At 31.9% G+C, this 23,425-nt stretch overlaps 1 protein-coding gene across 5 annotated transcripts in view; it reads left to right on the top strand.

The window, feature by feature from the left end:
• Positions 1-23,425, top strand: part of LOC117119788 (endophilin-A3-like) — a 58,885-nt gene that overhangs the window by 32,431 nt on the left and 3,029 nt on the right. For 3 of the 5 annotated variants that reach the window (XM_033264700.1, XM_033264699.1, XM_033264698.1), the window contains 2 exons: positions 248-390; positions 18,343-18,444. In XM_033264700.1, coding sequence (XP_033120591.1) covers positions 248-390; positions 18,343-18,444 — 245 coding nt within the window. Of the gene's footprint in view, positions 1-247; positions 391-1,877; positions 1,908-18,342; positions 18,445-23,425 lie in introns of all 5 variants that reach the window. The other 2 variants (XM_033264701.1, XM_033264702.1) reach the window with 2 other exon arrangements.

Below are 23,425 nucleotides of genomic sequence, written 5' to 3'. Positions count from 1 at the left end.
TGATTGTGGTAGTGATGTTTATAAACCCTGTCTCTTATACACTTCTAGATGTATAGATATATAAAGGTTAGTTTAGTGCAATAAAATAGATTTCCAAAATTTTGAAATTCCAGCATGTTTTGGCCATTATCTCCAAAACAGGATTTGGGACGAGTGACTGGTTTGGCTTGTCTTTGCCACATATGTATATTAAAACTTGAACATGTTGTAGCTAAAAATCTTCAAACCCTATTCTGTGTTTTTGCAGAGTCACGGAAGCTGAAGCCCGCCCTCGCATGGAGCGTAAACCTTTGAGATCATCTAAGAATTCCTACAATAATGACATGAATGGTGCAGTGAAAAATGAGTACACAGATGCAACCTTCTCAGTCCCACCGCCAGCAGCTCCAAGTAAGATATCCCTTCACAATGTATCTTGATGAAATAAGAAATGATGATGATGATGATTGTGGTAGTGATGTGTATAAAACTGATGGGTGATATTATTTTGGTTATGTTAATGGTGGTGATGATGATGGTAATTATTATGGTAGTTATTGTGAAAAGGATGTTGGTTTTAACAATTAACATGATATTGTTAAAGTTGTTGATGTTAACAAAAAAGTGAATGGCGGTAAGGCCAAAAAAAAATAAATATTGTTCGTTTGCCCTCCTCATCTGCCCATAACTCACTGAAAAAAAAATAGGGGCAGCAAAACAAAACAAAAAATTTGAAAAAAAAATTGTTTAGCTTTTTTCTTTACAAATTAAAAAAAGTGTGAGTGAATTGATCTTTATATTTTGCCAGATGCCCTACAAAATTGTCTAAAGTTGTCATCTGATGTAAGATTTTGCCATTCTAGGCCTACATTTATTGCAAAATGTCAACTGATGGTATTATTTGTTTTTATGCTTATTTTATTCCATCTGATTAGTAATCTGGAAAACCCGCCCCTTTTTATCGTTTAAAAAGAAGAAGGGCAAACAAACAATTTATTGTTTAGGCCTAATGTGGTTATGGTGGGCTTTTGATAAAAGGTTCATTTTCAGATTAAACTAAATCAGCATGTATCAAAAAAGCTACATATGTTATCATTTAAAATAGTCTGTAAGTAATGAGAAAATAATTCTGAAATCTTTGTTTGTTCCGAATTGCTGATTTTTAAGACTTATTTACAGTAGTTTGGTACACACATTTCCAAAGTCAAACATTGATTGAAGGAGGCAAAATATAATGGAATGATAGTTTTTTATATCAAACAGTATATAGTACCGCAAAACCTCGAATTTAAGCCCTGGGTTTCTTCTTTTATTTGAATACCTTGATGGGCTTCTTTTCGAAATGGGCTTCTTTTTGAGACTACTTTTGCAAAGTAAAGAGGGGGGTGCTTCTTTTCAAAATGAATGCTGTAAATTTTGTGAACTTGTATAATTAAACAATAAATAAGGTCATTGTTACATCAATCTGTATTATGGTGTGTATTTAACTGGCATTAAATCACCTAAACTAATGTAGAATCCAAGCTTGTTTTTAATTTATTTTGTTTTCTGAAATTCATGCACAGTGCATGTATTGTACTAACACGAAAAGTAGCCTATACTATTTTGAAAAGAAGCCCATGGGCTTCTTTTCGAGGCTAAAGGGGGCGCTTCAATTCGAGATCTGCTTCATCTCGAGATTAAGCCCACTGTGCTTCGATTAAAGGTTTTACGGTATGTATATTATTAGAGTTCATGAAAATAATGGTGATTTTGTTCATTTTTTAAAGTGAGCCCTCTGTTGATATATCTGAATTCACTAATACATTTTTAGAGAAGTTTAATTCTGCCCTCTATTGTTTAAAGTGTAGTTACAGTACTCATCATTAATTGGCTAAATTAATTCCTGTCTGTTTCAGCAACAGATGATGAGTATGTAATGATCATGTGTAAGTTTTTTTATGAATTTGATTTGGGTTAAACTATTATTATTTATTAATAAATAGGTGGTAGAACAAAATCTTTACTGATCCCCAAAAATGGTGAAAGGTGTTTTCTTAATCCATTATTCTTTAATCCTTACGCTGCCAGGTCTTCTCTTATTCAGTCAACCAGAGCGCCAGCTGATAACATTACTTCTAATCCCCTGTGCCAGCTACTTATTTAACAAGGTCACTGTAACACTTATTTTTGATAGTGTATATTATTTGCTCAATAATTCATAAACTATTGAGATTATGAAAATATAAATCTGAAAACAATTAATTAGCATTAGTTGTTTTGTACATATATGCTTTTATTTCTGCATTTTATTTATCATTTAGTGGATAAATTAGAGGAATATTTTGTCAAGGCCTATCACAAATAGTATATTGGGCCTAGGCCTTTTAGCAGAGTATGTGTTTTCAAAGTCAAATTACTTGCTGATGAAAATCAAAATAACGAATCCTAGGCCTACGTACATTTACTAACATCACCATCACAGTCCAGGCCTAGCTAGGCCTAGGCCTACTAGGCTAGGTCTGCCTAGCTAGGCCTGGGACCAGAACATCATTTTCAGCTATAACAACTACAGAAGTAAAATTTCTTAGCATTTCAAACATCATATTTTCAACTTGCAAAAACTTCTAACAAAACAACACCCAGCAAGTTTCACATCAAAATGTGCAGAAATTCATTAGCTTTGATATCAGTAAATACTACAGTATTTGGGTTAGTGTTAAAACAGCCACTCTATAGTCATTTTTTGGAAGACCTTCACCAATTCGCATTTATGCAAAGGTGGCGTACGGCTGACAGGGAGCCTGATCGCATTTATGCGTAACTGGCATGCACACCAACTGTGCGGTGTTCGCATTTATGCGAAGATGGCAGCGTAAGGGTTAATAGAAAATATATCATAACTTGATACATTTAAAATTTCCTATTGTTTTGGAAATTTTGGTGATTTTATATTATGGTTTGGTGGTAATTATTTGGAAAATATTATTTGAGGAGGATTTAGGCTTTTATTGGTTTGAGGGCAGAATTTGAAATTTATGTGTGTGACATTCATAAATGGAAATGGAGCAGTTGTATAGACTGTAGTCTGCACCAGTAGATTTATCATACTTAATGTGCAATGTACTCACATAAAAGCAATTCATAGTACTTTATTTATATATTTTTACTTATTTTATGTTATATTTTATATTTTTTTAGTTTGAAACCATAAGACATGCATGTAATAATGTATGTAACTCCCACCCACAAGCATTCGCTAAAGTTAATGTTTACTAATGGCTATAGAACACATTTGCCTCTTTCTCACATGATATCTGAACAAACTTGCATTATCTTAATTAAAATTTTGAGTAAGGGACTTTCTCCTTCCCAGTATTTATATTTTATATGTAGATTTAATTTTTGCTCTAAGTTTTTAAAATATTTCAGTCAAAAAGGATGAGAAAACTGGCACTCGTCCTTTGATACCATGGATGTATGACTGAAATGTTTGGTCTCAAAAGCAGGTTACACTTTCTTCCTCTTAATGGAAATAGTTTAGTTTGTGAAGCAAGTTGCTGCCAGTCCCATTAGTAGAATTGTTATTAATATTACTTGTAGCTATAATATTAGTTGTATAGAACTGTTGTTACTGCTAGCTATATTATTAGTGATATAGAAACTTGTAGCCATATTCAATATTTTATTTGTTTGTTGATGTAACATTTTTAAAGATGTTACTGTGTTTACAATCAAAATACGCTTTATTATGGCATGTGGTAATATTAATTGACATTGAGTGCACAAGTTTATTTTTTAAATATAAAGAATTAGGTTTATTGTTTGTGGCGAATTATGATATTCTTGAATACTTGCATTGTTCATTCCATGGATGTCGTTGCAAATATCAAGGCACTAACATTGTGTGTTGTGAAGACAATTATAATTTACTGTATGATCAATACTCCATTATTACAACACGCAATTGCAATTTTTTTTTTTGTGCACAATGAAAACCAGTCGTGAATATGATGCAGTCCTTTTGAAGGCAAAACATTTTAACAAAATCAATACATATTGTTTTCATATTATTCATATGTCAACCTCATAAAGATGGAGGAAGAGGATTGTTATGCCATATTGGGAAGCTACTTTTACTTTTTAATGCTTTTGTTCATTAGGACAGTTGGAAGTACCTGATTGGTCAATCAACAGGTTGCCCATTAACCAATCATATCATTCCACCTTATTGATAATCTTGTTCAGTTATTGATCCATTACTGGTTATTTGATGTCCTGTGTTCTTGATTAAGCTCTTTTGTTTATTTTTCTTAACCTAATATATTGAACAACTCCTTCTTTTGTTGGAACAATTTATATATACAGCAATTTTTTTTGTGATGATGAAAATAAATGAAAAATGCAAGATCTCCATTTTTAATCTTGCAAGGTGATTACTATATTAGATTTTTGTAATTTTCTCTGAGGCTCGCATATCAATCCATCCATTCATATGTTACTTCCCACCCATCCATCTATTCATCCATGCATCCATCTATCTGTGTATCCATTCATTTATAATCTTTGGATTCATATTCATATAAAACTAGATATATATCCATTAATTTTTTTAGGTGATGAAGATTAAAAATGCAATATCTCTATTTGTTTTTATTTTGCAAGTGAATATAATAGTTTTCTGTAATTTTGGGGCTGATCTATCCATTAATCTATTGAAATCTATTAAACCTTACTCACTCATTCAATAATCTGTTACATAGACAGTGACATTTTTGGTTCATTCCTCTCCTTTTCCATTCTCCGTCTTATTCATTTGTTGTTTCCTTCCTCCCTTCTCACCCATTCTTTATTCAACTCACTTGATAAATGGTATACAAATATTGACTGCTCTAGATTCGGGGAATGGTGAAATCTATTGCCCCTTGGTGATGTGGAGATCGTAGCCTATCTACCTGAGGGCCAAAGATAGGCTACGGTCTCCACATCACCGAGGGGCTATAGATTTCACCGTTCCCTGAATCTAGAGCAGTCAGTTTTTGTTTTATATACCTCATACATAGATTCTACGAGGCTTAAAAAAGTACTTACTTTCTAGCCTAGAGGCCTACTACTGGCAATCAAAGAGTGTCCAGCCTAGCTTTACTTTGCTCATTTCCTCAATTTCAGCAGCACCCATCGTCTTGCAATATTTGTCGAATATTAGCAAGATATTTAATTTGTCTTTTGGTGCTTTTGCTATCGGCTTCATCAAGAAGTAATGCTAGACCTAGGCTAGACCTTCTTCATCCAGGAGCTCGAACGGACCAGCCTCTATATTTTGTTTATCCAGCTACTAGCTGATCTGTGGCACGATCAAGGGACAATCTGTGTTGTCGTAGAGGCCTCAGTCCTCGCGACTGTCAATGCGATGTTAAAGTGGGGCGTAGAATTTGCATCATGTAACAGGGCAAAAATGTACTATTTTTCAAGGGAAATAGTACTTTCTATTGCCCGCTTCTTAACCATTCAGATGCCTAGAATCTATGTATGAGGTATATAATAACTGTTAACCTTCTTCATTACTCGATATTTTCTATTTTCTACTGAATTACAATTGAATGATAACAAATATGAAGCATGTATATGCTGACTTACATGGCCTATTGTTTATTATGGACAGTAAAATATGTAACAGTGAGTAATGAATATTAACATTTGCTATTATTTTGCATCAGCCTGCTTGTTGTTCTCGGTTAAATGGGAATATCTGAATGACAACAATTAATCATGGCTACCATAAAGATGGTTACCTGAATGGTAGTTGCTTAAGATGGCTACCTGAATGTTAGTTGCTTAAGATGGCTACCTGAATGGTAGTTGCTTAAGATAGTTACCTATTGGTAGTTGCTTAAGACGGCGACCTTAATGGTAGTTGCTTAAGATGGTTACCTGAATGGTAGTTCTTCAATATGGCTACCTGAATGGTAGTTGCTTAAGATGGCTACCTGAGTGGTAGTTGCTTAAGATGGCTACTTGAATGGTAGTTGCTTAAGATGGCTACCTGAATGGTAGTTAGATTGTTACATGAACAGAAGTTGCTTAAAATGGCTACCTGAATGGTACCGTAGTTGCTTAAGATGGCTACCTGAATGGTAGTTGCTTACAATTGTTACATGAATACAAGTTGCTTAAGATGGCTATCTGATGGTACCGTAGTTGCCTAAGATGTCTACCTCAATGGTAGTTGCTTAAACTGTGGTAAATATCAACATAAAGATTCAAACAAAATTAATAAAATAATATAAATTACAATGTATCCTTACATTAAAAAATATAATAGATAAAAATGATTTACTTTAAATAAAGGAAAATAAAAATGATGTACTTAAATATTACTATCCAAAGAGATGTTACTTAAATCATACAATGAAACATATTGAAATCATAATTAATATTACAAGACATTTTTTATTTTTAAATTTTGTTTTTGTTTTTGTTTTTTTATTATAGAAGTAAAATTATTTGTTTTGAAAATTAGTGTGATACGTACTGTTTTAAATAGATATTAATTAATTTTTTCTGCCTAGGAACATTTTTAAAAGGTGTAAACACATCAATACTGCTACAGAGTACACTTTGGATACATTTATTTGATATCTTTTTAATTTAAAATTGAAAAATTTGTGAAATACAAAATACTATCATCAATTTGAATGTCTGTAATTGTAGGGTACTTCAGATGGTTCTGCACAAGATTTGTTAACTTAATTATGAAAGAATGAATTCAATTTTAGTGTTGACTTAATTATCATCTAGGCTAGAGCATACATAATTTGATGTCTATAATTTTAATATATTATGCTACACTTGAAGCTAAATGAAGTTTAATTTGATAATATAATTTTAAAGTTATAAGAAATAGTACTATACAGAAAGTTATTACCTATTATAGGAATACATTTTAATGTGTATAATTTTAGAGTGATTGAACTTCAATCATCGATTGCATTGTATTTCCAAGGATATTGTACTGATCATAAAGATGTATACAGTGTTTTTATGAGGTGATACAATACTGTGTTTTATCATCAGGTGCCGCATTCAAACCAAGTAACTTGAGTTACCGTAGACAACTAAATTGCATATTTCCTGTCTGATCCTGATTCAGTAAACTTGATGTATGGACAAATAAGTCCACATTATTATTTAGTTGATATTATATTATATTAAAAATTTTTTTTTTTATTTACTGTAATTTTAGAAAAAAAAAATTTTATCCAGTAATCCGTCCTTAAGATATTGCTGTATTCATAAGGCAGTTGGTTGAGCTTTAGTAACTTACCTCCTAAGGATGAGACAAAAGCGGTTAAAAACTACTATCACCAAAAGGCTCTCAAACTACGTCCATACAGAATACAAACATATAGATATCTAAAATCTAAAATTTACATACTAAATATAGTAATTATACATCAAAAGAGCCTAATAAATACCCAACCTAATTCTCAAACTCGACCCAAAAATAGATACCTGTAAATTCAAAATGGCCGATTATTTATTTTACAATTAAATTATGTTACATGAGTTTCAAATTATATACGGGGTATACTTAGAAAAATCAAATTACATAGATCTAATAATCTTGCACAACATTTAAATAATATATCCAAGAGAAAACCTCAACTAGTACCCTAAGACTTGTCCCCAAGAAACCAATGAAATTCACAAATCCACCCATCCAAACACCATTTACAGTATAAAAATATAATAGACTATTTTAAAACAAAAACACCATTAAAACAAAAACATGATTTACAGTATAAAAATATAATAGACTATTTTAAAACAAAAACACCATTAAAACAAAAACACCATTTACAGTATACTTGCTTGATATCCACCAAATCCCCTAACCAGACCCAAGAAAATCTAGGTGCAGTTCCTGGGTGGAGGCATAGGTGTTTAGATGAGACTAGTTTTATACCTTGTTTAGTGAAGAAAATGTTATTGTTGGCCAATTAGTGCACCCGTCGCCACGAAAATTAGAAATTTTCAGAAAAAAATTTAAAAAAAAAAGTTTTTCTTTATTTGTATTACACCTGCCACTGCCTTGAAATCTCCAAAAATAAGATATGTATGTTTCTCCCTGAATATATAAATTTGAAGCATTTAACCATCCTATTACTACACTGTTTTAAGCATTTAACCATCTCATTACTACACTGTTTTAAGCATTTAACCATCCCATTACTACACTGTTTAAAGCATTTAACCATCCCATTACTACACTGTTTTAAAGCATTTACATCCAACATTAACATTTTATTTATTTTCTCCTCTGTCTGGATGTTTTTGGCAAAACCGTTTGCTGAATAAGGAAACAAAATTTTATTTTTATTTTTCCCGCGATCCTCTGGCAATCTTTAAAAAATAAGTTCCCAAAGAAACAAGGTATAAAAAGACTCACCTTAGGTGTAGCTAGTTGGGAGCATAGGTTTTTAAGTGTAGCTAGGTAGAATTTTAGTGGCATAGGTATTTAGGTATTAGCTAGATAGAAGCAGATGTAGGTGTTTAGGTGTAACCAGATAGAGGCATGGGGTGTAGGTATAGCTAGATAGTGTAGTAGATTAGGTATAGCTAGATAGTGTAGTAGATTAGGTGTAGCTAGATAGAGGCAGATGTAAGTGTTTAGGTGTAGCCAGATGGCGATACATGTGTTCAGGTGTAGCCAGATGCCAGAGGCATAGTGTATTGGTATAGCTAGATAGTGGCATAGATTGTTGAATGAAAATAGATAATTAAACAAGAGGTATAAAGATAGTAACTTCATAGTTGAAATTTGTTATTCATTTGCCATCACAATGAAAGAATCTAGTGACAACCTGACATTTGATTATGAAAATTGACATGAGCTTTAATTAACTTTGGATAAGAAATTTGCCAATAACTTGCTTCCATTGGCATCCCCTTTACCTGTCGTCTTTGTCATGGCACTTGTCTGTAGTGCCTTCATTATCATTTTCACCACTTTCAAATGTACTCATTCTCTGGCAATCAAATTGCTTTAAGTGTTAAAGACAACAAGTCATTATTGTAAGTAGTTCTTATGCACTTTGTGGGCTTACAATAAAAACGAATAGAATCATCTTGTAGATTGCATTTGTAAAATTATAAAATGATGACAACCCACATTTCCTTGTAATTATAGACACAAAAGATTGGTGTAGGTATTACATCCATAGGTTATTTTGGTAATAGTGTTGTTTTCAGCATATATTTATTGGAGTAAGATTTAAATCAACAACAAACATTCTTATATTGATATTAACATACATCCCTCACTACCCTCCCCCTCCCCACACACACAATTGTTTGTTTGAGTTCGAATAAAAATGATTTTAGATGATAAATATGTTAATCATTTCTTGTGGCTTATACAGTTATCTCAATGAACCGATATATATTTCCATATTATTAAGGAGCTAAGGATTGCCACTAGCATTAAATGAACGATAACATTTTTAATTCCATTTGTAAGTTTTTTCCCACATTTTTTTTCACAGATAGCATATCTTTATCCATAACTCAAATAATTTGTAATTTTACTGCATGTTTAAGTTCTGTATTTATGTAGTGCAAGTAAAGAGGAAAGAGTGCAAATTGTTTGTTCAGGCTAATCGCCTATCCTCTTTCATGGCAAATGATATATATCTTGAATGCCAAATAAATATTATTATTATTATTATTATTAATTATTTAGTTCATGAGTGATGCACTTAAAAGTCCTTTTACCCATGATCATAAAGTACTTATTACTTTATGTTAATTTAAATTATAGTTTTAAAGTTAATGATATTGACCTTTGTTTTTTAGCAGTCATATTTGTAAATGTAGAACAGTAACCAAATTATGTCAACTGGATATTTTATTGGAATCAAGTCTTGTTCTCAATTAATCTTGTATGCATGTCGCCCTATTGGGATTTTGTTGATACTGTAATGAATAGTTTGTGATGGCTTCTTGTAGCATACCGCGTTGCCCTTGGCAATTTCATCCCGGCACAACTACTTTGAAAATGAAATCTGTTTTCTTCATATGAAGGAAATTGAAAGGCTCCTAATAATGTAGGTTGCAACTTAATGTTATGATAACAGAAATACATGTTAACCAACGCATATTCTAAATTACGTGATATCTGATTTCTTTACTAGTTCATTGAATATTTTGTTAACTTTTTGTAGGCCATTTATTTCACAAAATTGTAGGAATAAAGATTGATAAGAAATGATTTAGCGGCTCAGGTGATGATTTTGCATTGGTATGATCTTATATTCAAGCTTTTAATACAAAGTAGCATCTCTGGTTTATTGATCATCATTATCTTTATCGAGTGGTAAGGCAGAGGTGCTGCTAAATACAGTCTTTACATCAAGTGCTAGTTCAAGCTGCTCCACGCCCAGGGTACAGTTGATGGAACTAAGTCTTCTCATATAAGGACTTAAATCTGGAGGTCCAGTGTACAAATCTGACTCATGTGCAGAACCTTTGTCTTTCAAAAGAATAGGCTGTTACCCTGATGTTATGGTTCATTTCAGCCCCTGTTGTTGTGGAATGATTTGATCATGAAGCTACTAAGCGCCTCTCTACTGACAACTACAGTAGTCATGGACCGCGCCCATAAGTCAGCACAATGACGAGTTATGGGTTATACTCCTAGCTTTACCTTATTCGCTCATCTTTATTATCCCTCTTATTGCTTGATCTTTAATTTACAACAAATAATCATCATTGTCATATCTTTCATTGCTTTATCTTTACTTTACAACAACTATCATTTTTATCGCCATCTACATTACATTGTCTTTACATCTTCGGTATATTTTTCTTTGCTATATTGGTTTTTTGTCTACTACCAGCATAATATAATATTTGTCAGAAGGCATTCAACCTACACATCCTATTATCATACATGGACACTAGTGTCAATTTGGCATAGATTCCTTTTGTAGTCCTTATTGGTTGCCATGCCAGCATGTGCATATCTTAATTCATATTTCTTTATTTGGTTCTTGCAATACCGTGGTACTGACACCAATTTGTAGAATATTGTTATTAGTAATATTTGTAAAATCTCATTAGTAATTTGTCAGTTAATTTGTTTTGTAGTCTATCATGTCCATATAATTTGGTTCCCATGGCAATATTGGAGGTTTTAGTGATCTATTCATAACTGCATCTCATCAAGATGTTGCCATGGTAATCAGTATATCAAAAGGCTGTGAAGATGTTTAGAATTTATGACCTTGAAGATATTTACCTTGATTGTGAGGTCTACTGATTAAAGACATGTTAGTGTAATCTCATTTTTATTGTGAAATTTTCATTTTGCCTTGTTTTTTGAGAAGTATTCCTTTGAATATCTTGACCTAACTTTACATCACTCATATAGTATAACTCTTAAAGCCCCATTCCCGGCAAAATTTCAGTTGTTAAGAAAAATCTAATTTTTGTATAATGTTATAAAGATTTATAAATATAATATGGAATTGCTAGTTTAACGGAATTTAGACATTCCTAAGAATGAAAAAAATGTGAAATAAGACTGAAATTTGATTTTTTGTGTTCCACACAAAAAATAAATGCGGATGAATTTTCATGTTTGATTTTGCGATAGGTCGTGAGAAGAGATATTGTAGGCGCCGAAAACATTAGCCTATCCAACGCTGCTAGGCTAGGCCTAGCCTTACCTTGATTTAGGTTCTGTTATCACACATAAAAACGGCCGACATGATATTTTCCGTTGCTAGTAATGACACTTGTGAAATATAATATTTCATAGGAATTATTTCAAATTTGTTAAAAAACTGATTCTGACTGAGATTTTGACACTTAAACAAACATATCTCAGCCTTAATCGAACGACCACATTGTGCGAGATGCGAAGTACAAAAACTAATCTCATTAGAGAGGGCGCACTTTATTGACTGTATAAAGTATGCATAAAAGCGAGAGTATTCCAGTGGATGCGATCTACAACCTCTGAATTTGCCTAGTAACGATGAATTCGTCGAGAAAATGGTAATATTTTATGAGAAATAGTATTTCTCATTTTTTTTATTCTTTTGCGTAAACCTAAATTTTATGCCAATATTTTTCCATGATTTATAATAATTGGAGTAATGCAAATGCGTATTTTCTAAAAAATAAAAATCAGTTTTTAGTGAAATTTTGCTGGGAATGGGGCTTTAAGTTCTGCAAGCTGATTATTATTTTTCTTATTAGAATTGTAAACCATTGTTGTTAAGAGGGTATATTTATTAATATTATTATGAATCAGGAAAATATGTGTTTTTATTAAAATATGATACATTACCTGTTGAAGTCATATTATTAGAAGGTAATATGTCTAGTGGTTTGTTAAATTAATAACATCTTTATAAGTATATAATCCATCTTTTATTAATTTTCCTCATGAATTATCATCTTTATGTTACAAGAGTGACAAAGAAGCAACCATGAAGGTTTTATTATTTATGTAATTTTTTACATTATTATGTTGCATGACTACAGACCTACCAAGTCTCACACATTCGGCATGAGACTCACTCTTTCAAGGTCTGTCTCACGCTTAATTAAGGACCAAAATGTCACACATACATTGCCTATATTAAAAAATATATGTATACTGTTTGTGACTTCTGTAACTCTCTTATTAAACAATCATCATCTACAGTATTTAAAATACGATTGGTTTTGTGAATACCCCAGTCACTTCAGACCCAAAACAAACTCAGCTCAAATAAATTCGGCCCAAAATTTCTGACAACTCGGTGCCCAGACAGTTTGACCCGACTGATAAGAAATGATATCAAACAACAGATTTATAGATTTAGATTCAGAATTTATTTGTGTTCACAGAATCTTGTAATGGGCGCAATCGCTCATATCAAAACATAAATATACATTTCAAACAACTACAGTGCACCCTCCAAATCGAGAAACCTCTAATTCCGATACCCCTCTATTTCGAGACCACTTTTTCAAGCAACCAAGTAACAATCATCAATTTATTAACACTAAGCTAATCCTCTATGTAGAGAACGAACCCTGAGAACACCCTAAATTTTCAGGTCCCAAGGTGGTCTCGAATTGGAGGGTGAACTGTATAAATATCAATACTATAATACATAACATTTTAAAAGATTGAAAACAATCAATATATACATTTATATAGGCCTATAGTGGTCTCGAATTGGAGGGCGCACTGTACAAATATCAATACTACAGTATAATGCATAACAATTTAAAAGTTTAAAAACAATCAATATCATTTATGTAGGCCTACATGAGTTGAATAGTTACAGATCAGTTGTATATTGTTGAATTGAACTTTATGGATAATTAGACTATTTGCAGCTATCATTTTAGGTGTGAATGGAGTAGGGGATAAATGATTTGAAATGCTGATTGGTTCTACACTGAGTGCATCTAAGATGCCTTACTGACCTTAGCCAGTTATCATACTCATGATATAGAGGGTGGTTATGTTATTCATTATTTCATTTTTCTTCAATTATACAATTAAACATACATCATTAATACATATATTTTCCTTAATAAGCATACAGTACCTTATTTATCAATACTTGCTACTGTACCATACTATGGGAAAACCGCACTTTGCGGTCTCAAAAAGCTGGTCATTCAGCTAGGGCCTCTCTTCAGCACCCACTCCTATTAGCACATATGTTGTATGGTGACTGTTTGATCTATATTGAATATTCCCTCAAACTTGGAATACTCTTTTTTGAAAACAGTTTCATTTCTGTGATGAAATAATTCTGTTCTTTGAATGTAGTATCTTCCCTGATGCTTATTTTAATTGTTCATGTTTTATTCATGTGGATACCAAACATCTGTTTCTTAATCTCCTTCATTATGGATTGTTTCCAGTATCAAGATACAGTTTGAACTTTATAACCTTTCTACTCTTACTGTGAGTAGGCCTACTGTTCGCCTATGTGTATTGATTTTCCTATAGTCGACTGGATAAATTTTGAATGACTTACATTTTCATTAATGTAACAACTTTCTGATTGATATAAGGAACCTATGTTAATGTGTTAATGACCTTTGACCTGTGGTAAGATTGAACATCATATTCCAATAAAATGAATCTATTTTACTTATTAATAATACTTTGTTATTATCTACACTGGGTATTAATATATTATATTTAGATATCTATTTTTCCGTATCAATCATGCTCATATACTTTTTTAATCGTGAGAAGGAAATAATGCTTATATAAAATTCATTGCAATTTAAATGGTAGAAAATAATGTAAATGTGACATGTGTCATTATTGCATTGAAATATAATAGAAGTCTTATGTAATTTGTTATTCAGTATGAAAATTAGAATTATTCATGATTCAATTTGCATTATTCATAAGTAATTCAAATGAAAATTACATTAGCATTTGACGTAGTTTATGTTTGCCGATTTTGTACTCTTAAAGTAGAATCGCAGGCACAAATAGTTTATAACAAAGACATTGTAAGACCAACAACCACAACATGTTATTATTTCATAAACAACATCATTGTTAATAAAAATATTAAATACTTAAAATTATTTTCTATTCTTTTTTTATTAATTATTTTTGGAATTGCTTTTACAAAGCATTGTAATTTGTATTTAATTTTTGGTGAACATTTTTGAAGCATGTTTAATTTAAAGGGCAGAATCAAGTGTACAGTGTTAGACACAGAAACAATCTATTCAAAAAGATTTCTTTAAAGATGTAACACACTGCATGACAGCCAATCACAAAGTGTAATCCTCAGGATGTTGTAACATTTTCAACATGTTTATAGGTTAGCATTGTTACATGAATTTCTATTTTATAACTCAATGCCTCACTGCATTGAGACACATTAAGACAATTCATTCCTGATGATGACATAATTAATGTTGAAATATTGAAGACACGATGGCGTGCATTTCGATACTTGGAGTATGTATTATACTATCTTAAGACAATTCTGTTGATCTAAACACTGCCCTCTGTTGATGCAAACTCTGCACCCTTTATGAATAGGGGTTTAAAACATGTTTAAAGAGACAGACCCAAAACAGCCTGAGCTCTCTATATTTTAATTTCTACAATTCAGCGCAAACTTATTATATCTTGAAAAGTGACTCTGACATAAAAATGGTTGTTAAACAATTATTTTGTTTATATAATGCTTAAGTATCAGTACAGTGTTATTTTACATTTACTAAAAAAAAGTTAAGAAAACATTAATAAGAGGTTATTACATTTGAAATAGTTTGTTATTCAGCTCTAAAATTGACAACCGCAGCAGCTAGATTTTTATTGTATCGGATATGAAAACACTGAACATTTCACTAATGGATATAAATTCAGCTCATATTAATTTTATTTATTTTTTTTTTTGCTTAATTTACATTTGTCCAGTTTTCATTCAAATACAATAAAGGGAGAGCAAAGGAAATAGTATAAAATATATTTTTATGATAAAAATATCAATATTACTGGCATAATGTCTACCTAATAACAGTAAGCTATGTTTATTCAAGCAATGATGGAATTAAAAACTATTTTACAATTAAAATAAAGTACTTAGCTAATTTGCTATATAGATATTTAATTTTTTTTGTTTGGTCTGTATTAGCATGTTGTAAACAACTTTTTGTATATTGTAATTATTTTTTTCTGTTTAAAATTTAAATTATCTATTTATTTGAACTTTATTTAATGAAGATAAAGTTTGTGGAGTTCACCATTAATGGAGAGCTCATATTGAGGGGTTCTCAAACAAATATAAAATACACAGATAAAATAAAGAAATGTGGAATAATAATAACGATACAAATAGCAATAATTCTGATGGCAACAACAACAACAATTATATTTTTATTGTGCAAAATTACCACACTGAGAATAAATGTATATGTTGTTATTAAGGAAATTTTGTACCTGTTACCTGTAGGTGTCCTCAAGCAGTTTGGCTGACATGGATCGCCACCTTTTCCTATCTTATACCATCCTTACTTCTTCCGTAGTTCATAAGAACTTTATTAAGTCAATCAAAAAAATAATGAGTTAATGTTTATGTAGGCCTATGCATACAGTATATTAATTATAGTGTGTCAATTTTGGATTCATAAGTCAGCCAAATTTTTCTTGCTCATTTTTTTTATATAATTTGATGTAAAGTGCATAAAAGCACCAATCTATTTTCATGTTACTACACATGATATAACTTATGTTTCTAAGAAAGTAATTAAACTATTAGTCTGTTATTCATTATTGGATTGTAAAATGCATTAAAATTAAACATTCATAAAGTGTACACTATGTAGTAGTTGTTTTGTCTATTATACTTCACACACTTCCAAACTATGAAATCAAAAGGTATGTTTGGATTCTTAGAACTACTTTATTATATCTCTATTATCTACATTATATCTACATTATTATTTATTCACATAAAATTTATTACTAGATACGAAACAGAAAAAAACCTGAAGAAACTAGAATAGTAGATGCTGCCCAAGATCACTGTCCCCAAATAGGTGATGGAATACTTCAGGGGAAACTATAATCTCAAATCTTTAAATACCATTTCTAATGTACCTCTTTGATTGGTCCAACTATCATATTTTATTTCAGACACTGTGTGCAAGGCAAATGTTTTCCCTGTGTTATTAAATTATTTTTTAAAGGAGTGAATAGCTTCAGGATGATCCAATTAATCCTCACTAAAGAATTACTTTCTGTTTAGGTCCCAGTAAAACCATGATGAACAAATAGAATAAGTGACAAAATCCTAATTACTTTGTGGAGTTCATTTGAAGGAACAAAGCAAGAACAACTTTAACCAAAATTTCTTTAATTTATGTTTAAACTTACAATTCCCTTAATAAAACAGAAAGGATATCCCTATTAGAAATGCAAAAAAAGGAATGTTGTGAACGAGTTAGGTTTAAGTGCAACAAAAGTCATGTTTATATACTATAATACAGTACTTGAACCAAAGATAATTACTTACAATATATGATTGTATGTTTAGCTATGTACTTTATTCAAAAACACCAACTACATTTTTGTAATAGAATTATAATACAAAATATAATATAAGTATTTCATATAGACTACAGAAACTATTTTGAAATATCTATACAAAGTTACAATCTAAAAATAAAGAATGTAATTCCTGATACACATCAGGATTGTAAAGATAATGCCATGCATAATACAAGTTCTTAGATAAGATTACAGTTAGTATATAACTTGCTTGCTGCAATTTTATTCCAAGACTTAGAAGTAAGACTGCCTGCTGGCTCTACACTCCTTAAGATTACTTTACAAACAACCTTATCCTTTAATTTAAGTATTAAAATTAGATTTCCTTTGAATTTTGATTTTGTTTTATATCTGGTAAAACAGTCAATTTTAAAATACATTTTTAAATGTGTTGTTTGCATAAGAGACATTTCTTGTGACCAATGGGCAAGAATTTTTGCTTCTAACTGGATGGTTAGGGGTTTATGTTTTGTCCATCTTCATTCAAAATTTAATGTTAAACATTTCTGTGACAATTACAATATATTTTACTCAAGGAACATAATGGTTGACATTGGATGTGATCTGATATTGGATAAATGAAATGTACAGTAGAGTGTAGGTATATTATTGCGAGTGCTGTCAGAGTCTATTGTTGGTATGGATGGATTCAATCCTGATTAATGCTCTTGTCAAGCCTACCACAAATCCCTGAATTTTAAGCAAATTATGTTCAGCATAAAAGCTGTGATGCTACCGCAGTCCACAGAGAACCAGGTTGCATATTAGACTCCATTGCTGCTATTTGTGCATTTCTATGTGATGTACATTTTCATTATTTGTGTGCAAGAGAATCAATACATTTTTTTTATTTACTATATCTAAGTATACTGGTGATGTATACATCCAACAGTGACGTTTTTGTTATTACATTTGAGTCAACAAGTTTAAATTTTAATTTCATTTATGGACCATTGTAGCCTGATTTTAGCAAATATTGGATCGAATTGATGGCCTAATTTTGGAAAATTTGTAGACCAAATGTATTAAACATTTTTGAAAATCAATTTGCTATTGTATTTCCATTAGATAAAAATCTACGAAAAATTGATTTTCCTTGTTTTTGAATGGCAACTTTAATGTTTCACTTTGGGTTTCTTTACAATAAAGAAGAAGCTGATATTTCTGTATGTTGATTCCTTTGTATATAAATATATTATTATTTACGAGAACAAAAATTACCAATGATGATACTGTATATAACTTTTTAAAACATAACTGTAATTTTGGTTTTTTATGTATCTCAGCTTTTGATGTTTTTAGCACTGATTTTGAAGAGGTCTTAGTAAACGACAGTAATGAAGGAGAAGATTTCATTGGCTATTCAGTCAATAGCAACACAAATGCAGGCACGGTTTAATAATTAACGGGTAATCATAGGCCAATGATCTTAAGTTGGTGAACATAGGCCAGAAAACCTAAGCCAGTGACCGCATAATTGCATTAGACTGTATTCAGCTGGTAATGTAGGTCGGTAAGCCTAGGCCAGTGGCCGCATGATTGCATTAGACCTGTATTCAGCTGGTAACGTAGGCCGGTAAGCCTAGGCCAGTGACCGCATGATTGCATTGCATTAGGCCTGTATTCCTAAGTTTGTGAACCTAGACTGGTATATCTAGGTTTAATAGTGACCGCATGATTGCATTAGGCCTGTATTCCTAAGTTGGTGAACATAGGCCGGTAAATCTAGTTTTAATAGTGACTGCATGATTGTATTAGGCCTGTATTTCTAAGTTGGTGAACATAGGCTGGTAAACCTAGGCCTGTGACCGCATGATGATTGCATTAGGGCCAGTGATTTAAGCTGGTGATCATAGCTGGTAAACTTAGGCCAGTGACCGCATGATTGTATCAAGGCCAGTGATTTAAGCTGGTGATCATAGGCCGGTAAGGCTTGGCATAAACCAATGACTGCATTATTGCATGACACCAGTAGTCTTAGGCTGGTGACTTGAGGCTGGAGCACTGACCAGAAAATCTTGACAAGTTACCATATGATTACATCATCGAGGAATTGCATCGCTCAGAGACCACCCAAAATTTCATCAGCAACAATGTAGTGGAATTTTAGGCTGGTGACCATAATGAGTCAATTAGCCGAGCGGTTAGGGCAGAGGCGCCACAACCCACATCCATAATATAGGTGCTGGTTCGAGCAGCAGGCTCGTTGGCAGCACTGTAGAACAAGCCTTCTTGGATAAAGGACTATAAACCGTAGGCCCAATGTACACATTGTCTCATGTGCTGAACCCAGTACACCATTTAAGATGATTAAGGGGATACCCCAGTCCACTGTTACAGACAGCCTCTTTGCTGGACAATCAGAGTTACTGGTACCAGTTTACCGGGTAGCAGAAACACAAAGGGACTACTAAGGGTGAAAAATGTCACTTAAGGAGCTACTAGTCCACATATCAAGTGCCAAGAATATCTTGTGAGATGGATACCAGTACTATACAAGAAGGTATAATACATACTCCAAGTATTGAAATACACGCCATCGTGTTGGGATTCAATATTTCGACATTAATTATGTCATCATCCTGATGATGACATAATTAATGTCGAAATATTGAATCCCAACATGATGGCGTGTATTTCAATACTTGGAGTATGTATTATACTTTCTTATCTGAGATTAATCAGTGGACCTTTCAGTACTATACAAATGTACATCATTATTATTATTATTATTATTATTATTATTATTATTATTGTTGATGTTGTTATTATTACTACCGTACTTACCAACATTTTCATGCAGCACCATTAAAAGGAGTGGCTTAAGCCAATGCATTTTTAGATTTCGTAAATTGATGTATCAAAATATTAAGTTCACATTTATATATTCAAGTTGCAGGTGTGCAATCATTTTATAATGCTAGTTGTTGACAACAGAAACATGTCTATTTTGGGCTGTAAAGGCCATAGTTTTAAACATAGCCTTCTACTATCATAAGGAATAAGCTGTTTTGGTGTTCGTAACATTTTTTATTTACTCTATGTTCCGGATAATTGCCTATTCTCTTTCCTGGCAAGTGATATAACTTGAATGTCAAATAAATATTATTATTATTATTATTATTATTTTTAAAAATTGAGTAATTATAAAAAGGGTCTGTATATAGTTTGAATACAAAATTAACCAATTGACATTTTTAAAGTCATATTCCACATGCTTTTTTATTTTTTCCTTCTGGCTACCTGCATTATGTTAATTATGAATACAGGCTAACTCGTACACACTCCAAACCTGTACCCACAACTCATGCCCAATTTTGGCTTACGCATACCCATACTTGGCTAGCCCGTAAGATCTACCATTGTATTTCAAACATTATGCAAAGAGTATTATCTATTTTGATAGTAATCATGTTAAACTATATTATTAAAAACAAACTTATTCCAAGATTTGATACAACAGGAATGAAATGTATAAATTTATGATCATCGTCAAGGCACCGAAAATATAACAAGGGGCGCAATTACAATAGTAGTGATTAGTGTCAGAGCCATAGATTGGCACTTGAGTTTAGTGCAATTCGTTTAAAATTTCAGTATTTAACATTAGATCTTGTTATATTTTTACAACAAAAATATGAATACACGTGAGAATGTTGGGCACAAGTTGACCTGAATTCGGGTACAGGTTCGCTAAACTGGGTATGAGTTGGCATGGGTACGAGTTGGCATGGGTACGAGTTAGATGACACTCTTAATTATTCTATGAAGTTGCATATAATCTGTAAATTTTATTAATAGCATTATAATCCATAAAAGTAGATGGATTTTATTTGCATAATTTTATGTAATAGCATTATTATCACGTATGTGATGACATTTATTGCTTTCTCTTTTTTCATTTTTTCCCTTTAATTATTTATTTCCTTTTATGTCATGTACACTCTGATCATTGATTTTTATTCTCTATTGTCTGGACATTGTTTCCTCACTATTCAAATCTTCTCATCATTATTGGTCTTTCCCACAACTGTATTATCACTCCGACATCCTCAGCAGTCTCATCATCTCAGCCATTCTCAATACTAATATTACTCCCTCTGTTCTCCTGCTTTAGTGGTGGATGCTGAATTTATAATGACTACTGTAAATTCTTACATTACTTTCTCACAATGCTTGCTTGCAAGTGGCATCGTAATTTGTTGTACTAATTATTGTGTGGAATGTATGCAAGTTTTATGGTTAAATTTAAACATTTTTTAAAATATGGTTGTACACTTTTCTGTTCTTTTTTTTAAGCATCTTTAACATTTCTTATTAATTTATAAATTATTAGTGCATTAAACAAATCGATATGTGTACTAAACAAAAATGATAGTGTACTATAATACATATAGATATGTGCACTATACAAGTTGATATGTACACTACATGGGTATGTGCACTATACAAATTGATATGGATACTATAAATATGGATATGTGCATTATACAACTTATAGTGTACTAAACAAATGAATATTTGCACTATACAAATGGAGATGGAGAATGTCTGTAGCTTGGTTGTTGTCCTTGCTTTCCAATCCCAAGATCCTGGACTCATACCCTGTTTCTGAAGGGCTTTTTCCTGAATAAAAACAGCTCCACACTATGATGATTTATGATATACAACTTATATTATGTATCTTTAGTTTATGAATAAAAGTGGGATGACCCTATAAAATAAAAAAATAAAATTTAAAAAAAAAACAGTTCCACACCCTAAGCCTCATAAAGTGACTTCATTTATACGTCATCATTCCATTCTGGAAGTGGTAAATATACAGTACTTGCTGCTAGATCTGAAAGACATCTTTAAAATAGTTTAATTTCTAGTCTTAATTTTTTTTAATTTCTAGTCTAATATCATTCAATGTAATATGAACCCTACGTGCAATAATAACATTCTTGATTTAATTTTATGTAGCTCATGTGAACTTATTACCGACATCGTTATTGGTCGAGATATCTTCCAGTCTGATCATTCTTCTATTGAATTTTTTAAAAATTTTCGGACAACTAATTTTTGTTATAATAAATGTAGAAAATCATATAATTTCAAAGCAATTAACGACAAAGACCTTATTAGTCTGTTTGAAAACATTCCTTTTGACATTATTGTTTCCAGTTATGATGTTAATGAAAGTTTAACTCTATTTTATGATTTAATTGACGCCGCACTCCGTGACCTTGTCCCCATTAAGACATTCAGGCGCAAAATGCCGCCTTGGTTCGACCATGAAGTTAGAGCCGTGTTGAGGCGGAAGGAACATTTTTTTCGAATGTGGAAAAAATATGAACTAATACAGTATAAAAACGAATTTAATACAGCCAGGAAACAATTTAAAATTTTGGCAAAAAAGAGATATTCTCTTTATATTCGTACCTTGTCCGACAACGTAAAAACAAATCCAAAACGTTTCTGGACTTGGATGAAGACAAAAACCAAGTCGTCCTCTTATCATTCTGTAATGACTTACGGGGACAAGGTCGCGGAAAATGCTAAGGACAAAGTCGTCCTGTTTAACTCTTATTTTCATTCTGTTTTTCAAAAAGATTTGTCAATAACTGACCAGCATTTAGCTCTCCCTGAAGCTTCACTAGATATATTGGCATTGCCAGTTATTCAGCTAGAATCAGTTTATAAAGCGCTTTCTTCTGTAATAACTTATAAAGCATCTGGGTGCGATGAACTGAGTAACCATGTTTTAAAGGTGTGTGCCAAGCCTCTTTCAGTTCCTGTCTGCAATATTTTCAACAAATCCCTGACTACTGGAAAGTTTCCCTCTATCTGGAAACAATCCAACATAGTTCCAATTTACAAATCAGGTTCAAAGAAGTCAGTAACTAACTATACACCTATTTCTCTGCTGTCTACCATCTCAAAATTGTTTGAAAAAATTATGTTTAATCATATTTTGGTCTCACGTTTCTATTGCCATTTCTCCTTGCCAGCATGGCTTCGTGCCCAGCAGGTCGTGTGAGACAAATCCAGCTTGTCTCCTGACTTCCGTTTACGAGGCTATTAATGACAGGCGGCAATGTGATATTATTTATTCCGATTTTTCGAAAGCATTTGATTTAGTTCCGCATAATTTACTTATTCTTAAATTAAAACAATATGGCTTTTGCCCTAATCTTTTATCATGGTTTAAAGATTTTTTAGATGGTAGACAGCAATGAGTAGTCGTTGATGGGAGACGTCGGGTTGGCTTCCAGTCCAATCTGGCGTCCCCAATGTTCCATTTTAGGACCTCTTCTTTTTAATTTGTATGTGAATGACATCCCACTTTATTCGAACATTCAAAATGTCTTATGTTTGCAGATGACT

This window comes from Anneissia japonica, unplaced genomic scaffold (assembly GCF_011630105.1).
Source record: "Anneissia japonica isolate Jap-2015-1 unplaced genomic scaffold, ASM1163010v1 scaffold724_len3256291_cov202, whole genome shotgun sequence".
In the NCBI taxonomy this organism is placed as follows: Eukaryota; Metazoa; Echinodermata; class Crinoidea; order Comatulida; family Comatulidae; genus Anneissia; species Anneissia japonica.
This window is presented reverse-complemented; position numbering and strand designations above follow the sequence as displayed.